The 13,598-nt window shown below is 36.6% G+C and overlaps 1 protein-coding gene across 1 annotated transcript in view; it reads right to left on the bottom strand.

Moving 5' to 3' along the window:
• HFM1 (HFM1, ATP-dependent DNA helicase homolog (S. cerevisiae)) overlaps positions 1 to 11,225 on the bottom strand; it is a gene marked incomplete at its 3' end in the record, with an annotated part of 34,901 nt that extends 23,676 nt beyond the window's left edge. Inside the window, exons 1-10 of the mRNA XM_010010917.1 lie at positions 11,155 to 11,225; positions 10,657 to 10,778; positions 9,018 to 9,342; positions 7,999 to 8,264; positions 6,449 to 6,496; positions 4,710 to 4,780; positions 3,241 to 3,373; positions 836 to 987; positions 365 to 442; positions 65 to 226 (exon numbers count right to left, since the gene is read on the bottom strand). Coding sequence (XP_010009219.1) covers positions 65 to 226; positions 365 to 442; positions 836 to 987; positions 3,241 to 3,373; positions 4,710 to 4,780; positions 6,449 to 6,496; positions 7,999 to 8,264; positions 9,018 to 9,342; positions 10,657 to 10,778; positions 11,155 to 11,225 — 1,428 coding nt within the window. The remainder of the gene's footprint in view (positions 1 to 64; positions 227 to 364; positions 443 to 835; positions 988 to 3,240; positions 3,374 to 4,709; positions 4,781 to 6,448; positions 6,497 to 7,998; positions 8,265 to 9,017; positions 9,343 to 10,656; positions 10,779 to 11,154) is intronic.
• Positions 11,226 to 13,598: the final 2,373 nt, after the last annotated feature.

Raw genomic sequence — 13,598 nt, 5'->3', positions numbered from 1 at the left:
AAATTTTATAAAATACAACTATATTAATTCAAATACAGTTAATACGTTAATATCTAGACCTTACATCTTCAGCATTTGGGATTGTTGCAGAAACGGCTACAAATCTCAAGGTAGGAACAGTGTCATGATTCTCTAAAAGATGCCAAAGAGAAGACTGAACAGTCTTCATCCGACTGACTACAACTTCTAACGTTGCACCACGGCTTTCATCCTTTATAACATGCACCTATTAGGAATTTTAAAAGATTTGCTAAATATTTCTCCAGTTATAATGTACACATGAGTTAAATAAATGTTATACTTTCCAAGTTTCCTTTTATCTTCAATAACAAACCCAGTGCATACAAAACATTAATTTTCTTACCTCATCAATGAGAAACAGTCGTACAAGCTGGACTATAGAGTTGTCTCTCCACCTTCTAGTCATGCTATCCCATTTTTCCTGGGAGAAAAGAACCCCACAACAAAGAGCGAAAGATGCTTTAAAGGCCAGCATATGCCAGAAGTACAGTACAGGCAGACACACCTAAACTTCAATGAATCTTGAAACAAAATCAGTTTAATTCAAGCTAATGCCATGTATGTTTCATCTGGCACATTATTATATTACTAGCTATTGTTCCCATGAACTAATAGTATGCACAGCAGTGTGTGAGCAAGCATAAGGATCATAAGGATCACTACTTATTAAAGGTATCACTACTTATATAAGGAGCAAGCATAAGGATCACTACTTATTAAAAAAAAAAAAGAGCAGTCCTACTAGAATACAATTAGTAGACTACCAACAGTCTGTTTATCCTAGTTTTTGGGAAGAATGGGGACTGAAACCTACAGGTGTAGTGATAATAATGTCAGCGTGATGTATTTCAAATAAGTCATCCATCACTGTATCTCCTGTCAGTTCCTTGCAGCTGAGTCCTATAGGTCCAAATTTTTCTTTCCAATCATCAAAACGCTGACTGCACAGAGCTTTTATTGGAGCCACTAAAACCAACACAGGATAATCAGAGTTACACCAGGTAAACCAGATCTTCAACTGTATTGCTAAAGATGCTAAATGCAGAGATTTTTAAAATGTCTTCTTGAACTTAATTTCCCTAATTTTTAGCTTTGCTTCCAGAACCATAAAATTTGTAACTGGTATTATTAACCTTATTATCCTATTCCATGTGCACAGATCAACGTTGAGATCTGGGCCTCAGTTCTTCCCCATCAGCAGTCGGAAACAGAACCATAAATAACTACAGTTATTTATGCCCTTTCTTAATCCTAATTTTTTTCTCAATCCCACATGGAAACAGCCACTCAGCTACCGGAGGTTTTCTCACATGTGGAAGAAACCACAGGAAAGACATCTTTTCCAATAAAAGATCATACAAACACCAACCTTCTTCCAGTTCAGAATGATTTGAGCACTCTGTATTTAGAGAGGAAAGAGGTCATAAGTGAGAAACCATCCACGAGCAAGAGACAGTGTACTAGAAGAAATCAAAATCTATCTAAACCAAATGTACAGTTAAGTGTAGTCAGCAGCGTAAGCAGCTAAGACAGCAAGTAGCAACTAATATGGCAGGTAGCAGTTCTGATGCTGGGCCTCATAAACAGACTCCTGGACAATCTATTTCTTCGTAATTTTTTTTTTCCCACTGAGGACACATACTATACTTTTGCAGATGGAGGTTGATTCCTAGAAATCAGAAGTAATTCTCTACACAGACTGACACAAGCAACACATGTAAGTCTGTATTAGATGGGTAATCTATACAGAAAACACAGTGGTTTAAGTGAAAGAAGTGATCTACACATGATCTGAAAACAGCAGAATTAAATAGATCTTGCAGTGATCACATTCTAGACTAGCTAAAGCAACTGCAATGAACCATCAGCATCACATCAGCTGACCAGTGATCCCCAAAATGAAGAGATTTAAAGAACCAGTTTCCTCTTCAGAAAGAGGTGTAAAATCTCGTAAGCATTAGCACTGGCCTATAAAGCAATGAAATCAGCAGCTCCAGAAAATAGATGATTAAGCTACAAGCAAGTAACTCAAAATTGTGAAAGTAATAATCTTTTGCTATACAAGAATACAAGAAGCTAATGATTGCTCCTGGATCTTCAATCACTAATCCTCAGCACGTGCTATAGCTCTTGAGAAACAATTCTAATTTACACAACTAGCGCAGGCTAATTCATATACATTGGGCCACCCAAGAACCAGTTAGCACAGCATGCTCTGGCAGTACATAATCTGACTAACACCTCTGTTCCAGCACTTGGAAAACTGACATGTCTCCTTCTTCATCACTGTCAAACCTGGAAAAGTCAACAGCTCTAATTCCACCAGGAGGTAACTGCTTCCTTACTGAAAGCTCCAACCAGCCAATTTGTATCAGTTCTACCAAGGCAATCAAAACCATTACAGTGCACTGAAATGTTCCATCTCAGTATGCTGACAGAGAAACAGTAATACATGCCTGCTTATACACCTTCTGTTTAAAATACACAGTAAACTCTAAATCAACACTAGCTTTACTGTAAGAATTTGAACACGTAATTTGAAAATATAATTATTAAGCTGAAACTTCTGTAAATATAAACCATTTACAGCAGACTGACAAATATATCACTGTATGAATTAATTAAAACTGGAACAAAGCCACCAATTTCACCTGATTTACATGTTATGAATTCAATTCTCCAGAAAGGAAAGAAAATAAAAGGTGTAATGGTTGTGACTACTCTCAAGTATTTCATTAGTTCCTACACAGATCAATTAAACTCATGAAGATCACAGCTCTCTTGCCTTTGAACTAGTAGACAGAAAGCAACAGCATGAAACCTTGTCAGGTAACTAAAAACGGAAGATTTGATCCTCATCTCAGAGCAACAGACAGGCATCTGCCACTAACACTATTTTAGTTTTCTTTGCTTCCTTCTTCCCGTTTTGTGTCTATCTTGCCTTCTTAGATGACAAATTCTTCACAAGATTTCTTTATTTTCATTGGTATAGGCAATGCTGAACACTACAATTACACAGTGGTGTTAAATACTAGTAATAGTTACAATGGTATCACAAATAAACCCTAAACTAAACAACTTCTTAAAGAATGAGGTAAGCCACAATTTCTTAACATATTTAATATCCATATTATTAAAACAGGCATCCAGATCTCCACATTTAGAGAATGACGTTTTCTACTGCTGTCACCAAAAGGTTTAAAGCTGCATAACACTTACTGTAAACAACCTTAATATTTAGCCAAGGCAGTGGGGCTTCCATGAGTAATCTGGTAATAGCTAGCTCGAACATTACAGTCTTTCCAGAGCCAGTTGGAGCACAAATCACAAAGTTCCTATCTGTATAAAGAAGCTAGGAAAGAATTGCAAAGTAGTAAATATAACACAGCTATCCATTGTACCTATTCTTATATTCCAAAAGCATTGTTAGGGAAAAACCACACAGGGAAATTATTATTACATTGACATATGCAGTCCTCTAAAAATGTCTGCATTAGCTGTGAACTTTACATTACAGCAAAAGAACATCATCTTCTGCCACAGAATCATAAATGAGATACTGTTCATCTTAAAGTTATTACAGAATGAAGTCTACCATTCTGCAGCAAGCAAAACCAGCAGTATCTAGCTTTAGATGACATTAAAACAGCCACTGTTCAACGGGAACCAAATGTAGGCTCATCAGAAAGAGATATTTTGTGCTCAAATTCCAAGTGCAATTTGTTTTCCTTCTGTAATTCAATCTGCAGTCAAAATTTCAACATTGTTGAATATATATAATTTTAACATCTATCATGTTAATAGAACGTTAAGTTTTTAAAACTATTACCCTGAGAACTCTGTTTTTGCAACTTCCATGAAAGTAAATCTTGCATACATGCAGTTTTCCATTATTCTGGGAGGAGTCACACAAGATTATTTTACAGGCCAATATGATGTATAGCTCTCAACAGCAAATAAACACAGATTTGGCAGTAAGGAAAAAATAACCCAAATCTATGTATAAAACTAAAAATGTGTGGGGAAAAGAGCAAAACCACAGCTCCCCATATAATTTAAATATTCTGATCATATACACACCATTCTTAAAATCTTCTCCTTCTATAGTGGGTAAGAAATTGAACCAATAACATTTGCAACATCAAAAGTAGCTTGAAAACAACATTCTTATAAATGCTTGTAAATGACACTGGATTTCCCCTGGAGTTGAATAAAGATTTCAAGTGCTCTGTTGAAGACTGATGGATCATGTATCTCCTCTCTGCAATATCTGTAATACAATCTTTATCTGGTTACTTTCAAAAGAAGTTTTGGTTTTAAAGAGAGCCTAGCTGATACAAAAGGGCATGGACAAACACCACTTGTCTTTCAAATGGACAACTTTCTCTCAAGCTCTGCTTTTCTTAATCTTCTTATGAAAATAATTTAAAAAATATTACTAATCTGTATGCAGAAATACACATAGAATTCACACCTGCACATAAATGTATTTAAAACTGATGAAAACATGTTTTAAAAGCTCTTCTGGTTTCTTCTCCCAGCTAAGCACAACCCTGCTCACCTATTGCAGGAAAAGGTTCTAGATACATTACAGGGTTCTAACCCCTATTAAGTTCTGAATAGCAAAGTATTATTTAAATTTATCTACAAAATACTGCTTTGTACTGCAGCTAATGTTTCATACTTACGTCATCCAAAGCTTTAGACTGGGCATAGTTGAAATATGGGAACTCCTTAAAAATACTCCTAAATTGGGTTGCTTGACAGCATTAAGGAATTTTAAACAGTTGAAAGTCATAAGATTTATTTTAGAACTTATAATTTCTTATAATTTAAATCTTTCACTGATACAGGCTTGTAAAATATTATCAAAAAGCAACTTACTAAACTATTGAGTAGCTTTATTTAGATTCTTGGTGTGCCATATATTCCCCTTCGCCAAAAAAATCCACTACCTATTTGAGAGGTCCCAGGATTATACCAATAATCAAGACCCTGCTCCCTGGCACAGGCTTCATGGAATGGCATACAATTCTGGAATGTGAAACTGCAAGGGACAAAAGCTTTAATCTACACTGCAAACCAGACACAAAAGCAAGCAAAGCGCTGCTGTTAGCATATCTAACATGTCAATGGTCACATTATATTTGTACTACAGCACAAATTAATCAGCATAATGTTGTCTGTCTGGTCATAACAGTAGCAAAGAAAATTCACCTACATCAGTGGTTTCAAAGATTCTTCAGACTACAACACTCTTACCTCGAATACAAGTAAGAGGAAAAGAGAGTGTTGTTGCATTACACATCCAGTGAGTTGATCCTTGTCTGGACTTGCACTGAAGCCACAGACGCAGACTAACTGTAACATCTGATCAGGCTGAGGATGCACACACAGTCAGACATAACACCACCAGTAACAAGAACAATGAACTGCTGAGGCCTCAGATTTATGTTACATTAAGAGACTAAATAAAGATGAAAAGGAAGTGGAGTAGAACAAGAAATAAAAGCAATTAAGTATAAGCTTTAAAAATGGATGAAGATAAGCAAGTATTAGACTAAAGAAAATAAGGATATTTTCTTAAACTTCTCTAAAATTCCCTTTCTAAATAAGTGCTGTATTTTCAAAATGAAGAACATTGACTATGGCAAATTCAGAACAACCAAGTCCTTACTAATTTTGGAAATTATGACACTTCTAAAAACTATTCACATGAATTTTAATTGCCTAAATTTAGGCATTTCCTCTTTCTGCTATTTAACATATCGTTTGAGAGCTTACTAGAAAAAAAATATGGAAAAGAGTGTAAAAAACAGAGAAAAAAAAAATTGGCATAGATAGATGGATGGTTAATTGTGTTATGGGTTCAAGGCAGAGCCAAGAAGGAAAATTATTGTGAAACCTGCTTAAAGAATGGACATACACTGTATGCACACTACAACATAAATACAGACCTATAAGGAGTAGGTGAAGTTTATTTTGTCCTGAGAAAATGGGACAAAAGGATTCAGTTTTCCTAATAAGCCTAAATAATAATTCACTCTTCCTTTATTTAAAGTATATGGGGATGTATGTGTATATGTGTGTCTGCATATTAAAACTTGCCTGAAATACACACATTATGCAAACAAAAAAGTTTACATTTTAAAAATAAACAGTTTTGAGGATAAAATTCAAATGTTTGAAATAAGAATAAATTTGCTTAGCAATGAATGAGTTATAAGTTGTCCTATTTTCATTCTAGCTTTGGAAGTCCAAAGGGTAAACACTTATACATCATTTGATTCCCAGCATTACGTTAGAAATGAAAACTATTACAGTGTAATGCAAGAGCTCCTATTGCTACAAATTAAAACTGTAATTCTGTAAATGTAAAAGCATTGTAATAAAATCAGTAAATCAGATACAGCAGATATAAGGATACGTATTTCTGTAACAGCCCTCAAAATTTCCAATTTTCTTCCTGCAGTTCCTAAAGAAATAGAAGTAGTAAGTTTATAAAACCAGATTTGTTTTCAACCAATAACCATGAAAAGTACATTCCTGACCCCAAGCTGTGTGTTCTGTGAGGCACTGCACGGCTATAGCAAGGTCTGGGTAATATATAGGACAAGGAGGTCACAAACTCATCATCTGAAAGGACCATCTTTGGTGGCCGTTTGCTGAACTCTCTCCAGCTTAAGGATGTCTTGCCTGTACCAGAGGCTCAAAACCTGATGCAGAATCTAGACGCAGTCTCAGAAGTGCCGAGGGGATAATCACTTCCCTCAACTTCCTGGCTCTGTTCCTGTTAACAAAGCCCAGGATGCTGTAGGATGCTGTAGGCTTCTGTTACTGTTACAGGTCACATGCTCTGGCTGACGTTCAGACCCCTGGCATTTTCCACAGAGCTGCACCCAGTCAGTCCATCCCAGAGGACCCGCAAGTTCTTCTCCTTCTCAGGGGTAGGACTTTGCATTTGTCACTGCTGAATTTCATGAGATCCCTGGCAGTCCCCTCCTCCAGAGTAGACCCCTACAGTAGTAATCCACTTGTGGCAGGCATCTGGGCAGCGTGTGACCCTCTGAACCTGACCATCCAACTGTTATTCTACCCATGCAGTTGTACATCCATTGCTGATGTCCTAATTTAGGTACAAAAATGTTGCAGAAGACAGTGCTTCTCAACCATTCCATGAGTCTATGAAAAGCCATACTGAAGTCAAAGCACATGACATCCACTATTCACTCATCCACAAACCTAGTCACCATTGCTCAGAAGGCAATCAGACAGCAACGACATTTTCCACTCCTGACCAGCTTCCAAATCCCATCCTAAGCCACAGCTCTGCCCTACAATTTTCTGCTAGATCTACTCTTCTATTCTGTATTTCTGCAGGAGTCAGCCAGGTCCTCAAGGTACATTCCACAGGTGCAATGAGTCCCTGTCCCAAAAAGCTTAGAATCTAGAAATAAACCACATGTATTTAAAAACTATTAAAACCAAAAAATATTTTCAAAAAGAAGTATTTTATACTGTTACCAAAATCCTCACCACTCTGCTCCATTTTCCAGATTTTTCCTATTAAAAAAATCTCTTTCCACAAAGATACAAGAATAAGCCACATCACAAATAAACATCTCATTTTCAATTTTTGGTTTCAAATGAAGATGAGCCAGTTTACCACATGAAGGAATGAGGCTGCTCTTTCTCAAATTCTTTAGAGGACTAATTCAAAGTGACATTTTCAAAATGACTTGGCACTTTTGAAAACATGACTTTTCTTCTTAAATTGTTTACCCAGCTCATATTAAAACCCAGGGCAATTGAGTTCCATAAAACTGCAGTATCTTCTTACAAGCTGAGCCAATTATCTCACCTTGAGCTGGTGGGAAAATGTTCTTCACTCTACCTGAGATCATGGCTATCCATTACTATTATATACCAAAGACAGACAGTGGACTATTTTTCTTGAAAGAGAGTAATAATAATTACCTGTCATATCCAGAATCTCTGAAGCATTAGAAAATGATTTCATATTAATTCCATTTTTAGATGCAATGTTCTCATCATTTACTCTATGCAGAGTAAAATCTGATACTTCAGTAATCGGAGCATGATGATTATTTCTCCATAAACCTTCTTTTTTCACTTCTTTCATGTTTTCAGTTGTTTTTAAGTAAGTATCAATTCCTTTCACATCAACAGGTCTATCTTTCAATTCTGTATTTTTGTGCATATAACCAGACATTTTGAATAAGCTGCAGAAGATCCAGAATTTTCATTAGTTTCTTGCAACGTTGCACAGTTTCTCCAAAATTTTAAAATGATGTATGTTTGCATCAGAAGCAGAACTAGTAAGATACAATCATAAGAAAAGTTAGTCTCTAACTTTATTTAGTCTGGCATTCTTCTACCTGAAGACTCTTTTCAAGATACATTTTAACTTTACTTTCATTTCAGAAAGAACCAGAATTAACTGCCTGTCCGGATGAGCTCTGAATCCCAACAGGAGATTAACTGTCACTCTCTGTATAATTAGGAACAACAGAGACACACAGGTTCTGAGGAATGAGAAGAGCTGGGCACAGAAGATGTGTTTATCTGTAAAACCTCTCCTCCCAGGAAGCACTGAAATAATGTTGAGAACTGCTCAAGGTATTCCTGGCTGGCAGACCTCTGCCCTGAAAAGCAAGTGATCTTTGCCGTCTTGCTCATTACCATGTCAATAAAGAACTCAAAATAGTATTTTGAAAATCCTTTGTTATCTAACAATTACTTTAAAATTAAAGCAATGAACCTCATCCCTACTTTTCTCAGTAAGTAATACTGAAATACTGACAAAAGGAAACGTCTTTCTTCCTTATACTGAAAAGTGTTAGTGACTGGAACCCTGTTTAAGTACCTTCAGTTGAAGGATGCAAAGCTCTGTGTTTAACAAATGTGTGTAAAATAGTAATGTAGTAATGCGATTCTGACGGTTGATAAATGATCAGACTTGACTAGGCACTCACCTTTTTCTTAATGTTGAATGGGCACTCTCATCATCATCACTGTTTTCTGGGAAATTACTTTCTATTTTGCTTTGTGAAAAATTTGCACCAGGTGGATGAGAAACCCCTGTTCCCATCTTAGACTTATTTTCATCAGACGAGAGAAACAATGAAACCGTTTTCAGACTTTCATGACAAAAACTAATTTTCTCTCTTTCTCCTACACCTAATTGGAGCACTCCTTTTTCAGAGGCTATGCCAAACTGAACTGGTGCTGGTGATTTATCATTTCCTTCCTCAGAGGTACTCTTACATTGTTGTATAAACTTCTGGTGCTTTCTCCCTCCTAGAAAAACAATAAATTATTATTTCTATTAATATCCATTTTCCTATTCATAGTAATTTTAATATTTTCCACACAGAATAAACCAAATTCATGTATCTTATTGCAAGAAATTTAGGGTGTATTCTATGACTCATGCTGATGAATGCAATAAATATTGTTAATTAAAAAGTTATAAAAATGCGGCCACTTTCTATGCTTCCTCTACAAACTAATGGAACAAACTATTCCTCAGAACTACAAAGCAGTTTGTAAGACAGAAACTCTCCATCCTGTCCCCGAATAAAGATGGTCTTTAAAAAAAATGACACAGTGACCAAGCTTGAAGACAAACTACTACAAACAGCCATGAGATTAACCCTGCAATCTCAACAGTCAAAATTCCTATCGATAGTTTTATAGTCATCTTGGTTAATTATCACATTTCACAGGGTTATCTCTCAGTAGGATCAGTGTCCTGACCTGGATGCCCATGCAAGCATTTCTGTCAGCAAAAAGAAAGCAAGAGCAGAAATAAGCAACTGAATGCAACAAGATTACAGAACAGCTGTATTCCACAGACTTAATTTCAGTGTTATCCATCCAGAAACTAGAAAAAAAAAACCCCAACCTTCTGTCTTAACAACGTAATTCCTAAACAGAGAATATTGTAAATCAGCACAGCAGCTAAGAAATGCAGAAATCTAGCTGACAGAGGTAAAGCAACTGAATTCTTCAAAATAGATTTCCTTAAGGTGATCCACATCCAGATGGAAGGAATACCCCACTTAGCAGCAAGCAATGGCCAGATTCAAACTTGGCCTCCTGAATAGCAATTTGTAAAATAGCCACAAAAGGGAAGAAGAAAGTGAGATTCAAGTAAACATTCCGTTCCTTGGGTGGGAGACAGGTCATCAGATCCATGTGCTGCACTATGCTCTTACAGCTGCTTTCCACTGTTATGATACTTCATGGAACAATGTAGAGTAGCTGAAATTCTGATCATACTTCTTACCTTGCCCACTTCTGCACAGTAAACTTGTAGCCTTTATATGCCCAAAGATGACTGCTAACACTCCAAACATATGTAAGATCATCACTCTCAACTAAAATACATTCTTTGTCTATATTTGCATACCTAGAATATTTCATATTTCACAGCAAAAGAGAGAAGAGGAATTATCTGTAAAGCTAATTATTTGTTAAGCCACCCAAAATGAATGTCAAATCCTATAGCTTAGCAAGACTTGGTAGTGTTAGTTTAATGGTTGGACTCCCTGATCTTCCAGGTCTTTTCCAAACTAAATGATTCTATAATTTTATTCTATGGTATTTTACCCATATGAGTGTTGGCTGCGGGTTTTTCCAGTTCCCTCTGCAATTCCTCTGCAGCTGGAATTTCAGAAATAGATGGAGCAGGTGCAATACACCAAATGTTAGGCTCTTCATTTTCTAGATACCTATTTTTAACACACAAATGTAAAAGTCAAAGCACTTTTAAGCACCCTCCATACCACCTAACTCAAAATCACTAATTATAAATAACCTACTGTTTCTCTTGCTAAAAGATATTCTTTAATTCGTGTGATTTTTAACTGCAGAATATTTAACAGGCAAAACTTGTGCTAACCCGTATTTCTTATAGCCCAAGATACACCTGCATCATTCAAACTTCAGTGTGCTTGGGAGAACATTTCCAAGTATAGGTTATGAACCTGGAAATCTCTGGACCATTTCTATTGGCAGACAGAAAAGAGAGTTACAAAAAAATAATTCTGCTATAAAACAAATCAGACTGTGGAAAACAATTATACATATGTAACAATAGAGATTTACCTTTGTTTTGTATCTGGTCTTTCAAAAAATAAATTATCCAATGAAAAGACCATGTTTGCAGAGTTGAACATTTTTAGATCAAATATGACGTCTCTTAATCTGCAAAAGGTAGCACAAGGAACTGTGAAACTGAAATGACTAGAACTGAACCTGTATAAGCAACTTATTAATTATTAGTGCCAATACTTTATGTCTAGGTTTTTTTCTTTAGTGCTCTCGCCTGCATCCTTAATTCTTCTTCAAAAAAAGCATCCTTCTCCTGATAAAATATGGTTCCTATTACTTATGACCAAAATATACTGTAGGACAGCACTTTAAACAATCTTTATACTACCATGCTATGTTAGGAGGGAAAAAGCAAAGATCCAGATAAAGTTTATGCTGAATTATTTGATTTCTAATAATGATGCCAAGATTCTCTTGTACAGCTGCAGACTGTATTTTTTTTTCCAGACTGTTTCTGTTCTGAAGGAAAAATACAATCGGTCTTATGATCATATTCCATCGGTTTTTACAAAACAAAGTAATTCTGTTACCTAAAAAAACCCAACAATCATTCTAAATTACAAGCAAATCAAATTATTTTTTGTAACCTATGTACAACTTGCTTACTTGGACAACTGCTGTATGGACCCAACTCCTTAATGCTGTTATCAGGTTTGTTCTGAAACACCAAGACCAGAGATTATGTCTAAATTACTGATCATCTACAACAGTTTCAAAAATGCTCCAGTTAAATCTTTTTCATTTATCACCAACTCTAGGCATTAGACATGTTTTCTTTATGTATTTGCGCTGAGAACTTTCACAGCTCTTAATTTTGCTCAAGAACAACTTTAAATAACAAAGATCTCACTAAAATAATACCACATAAAGGATTTTGTGTCAAATATCTTAGATTCACTGAAACAAATGGTAAAATACCAAATCAACAGAGTTTACAAAACTCAATAAAGGCCAAATCTGGTGATAAAATAACAGCAAAGCTATCTTCTTTACCTGCAGAGACACACCAAAGGCAACACTTCCTTTGTACTCTAGCATCTCATTAGTAACACATGAATAAAGTCCTTTAGAGCACTTTGCAAATAGGATTCAGGTTTACTTAATTACTGCATACTGTCAGCTGCGAATCAAACATTTACAAAATCTTTTTCTTCCACAGAAACTGCAAAACCTCAAATATTCCAGCGAAATGTTTCAAATTGAAACCAGAAAACATTTCACAGTGCCAGCAGAATACAGAGCATGTCATCAAAACAGCGAAGAAGATGGGTTTTAGAACTTCAAACAAAATAATCTGTCAATGCTCCTTTCACACTCCTTTTCTGAGTAAGTCTGCAACACCACTTCTGCCAGTTTCTGCCACTCCCCCGCTGCCAAGTTTTGCCACTTTTTTCCTTCACACTAGTAAATCCAGAATTTAGAAATCACACTAATAAACTTAACAAAGCTGGTTAATCTGCCACCATGCTTTCACATGCTTTTAACGTCAGTAATCTAAAACAGGCGTTCTCAGGCTTAAGCACCAGTAGTGGTAGCAGAAAGCATCTGTCACTAGTACTATCAAGTTGTTGCTATTCAAGTAGTAATCATCTGTGTTCAGTGCTTATCCAACTGAATAACCACCACTCCATCAGCTCCAAGGAGCTTCAAACACTGCACACCAGTATGAAATGCTTTTCACACCTCAGGTGTCGTCAATCTATGATTACGCTACTTCCATTTAAAGAATATGGATTCCTATCCTTGAACATTCTTTGTTATACACAATACTTGATCCCCCCAGCTGTTCAGGCTCCTGCTCTCTATACATAATTATTTGCCTGGCTCTGTTAATTCCAATTGCTTGATACTGTAAATAAAAACTATTGGAGATGTCTTAAGGTCCTTTGCAACCCTAACTGTTCTATGATTCTACGTCAATCATAGAGGCTGGAAAACCCTGGCGCAGCACTCTTCCATGCAGGTCTGTGTTCATCCACTTGCCTCCTGGCCGTCAGCTGAGGCTTCCTTCTCAAAACCCCCCGACTTTTAAAGGAAGAAAAAAGAAAATACAAATAAAAGGCGGGGGAACACATGGACAGGTATCCAGGGGCTTTTCCATCCTCTCAGGACTCAGTATGATAGCACAGGGACAATACATATTCAAGATGGCAGAACGAAGGCAAGGCGCAGGGGTTTGCAGAGCAGCACAGACCACTGATTCACACTTACAAAGAGACATTTGCCAAACCCTCTAAACAAAGTCCTCTCATGGATGTGCTTTAAGACAGCTTCATACCAACGCTGCAGGCCACAGGGGGGTTTGCTCAGTTTCGAAGCCCCTTTACTTCTCACCTCCCTCCATTCCCTCAGACCTATTTCCCCTCAGTGCTCTCTCCAAAGGGGCCAAGGGAAGGTCACCACCTCCAGCGGTTCCGCCCAAACAAATTACAACCGCT

Source organism: Nestor notabilis, unplaced genomic scaffold (genome assembly GCF_000696875.1).
Source record: "Nestor notabilis isolate BGI_N333 unplaced genomic scaffold, ASM69687v1 scaffold25933, whole genome shotgun sequence".
Taxonomy (NCBI): domain Eukaryota; kingdom Metazoa; phylum Chordata; class Aves; order Psittaciformes; family Psittacidae; genus Nestor; species Nestor notabilis.
Note: the sequence above shows the minus strand (reverse complement) of the source record. Positions and strands in the feature narration are given on the sequence as shown.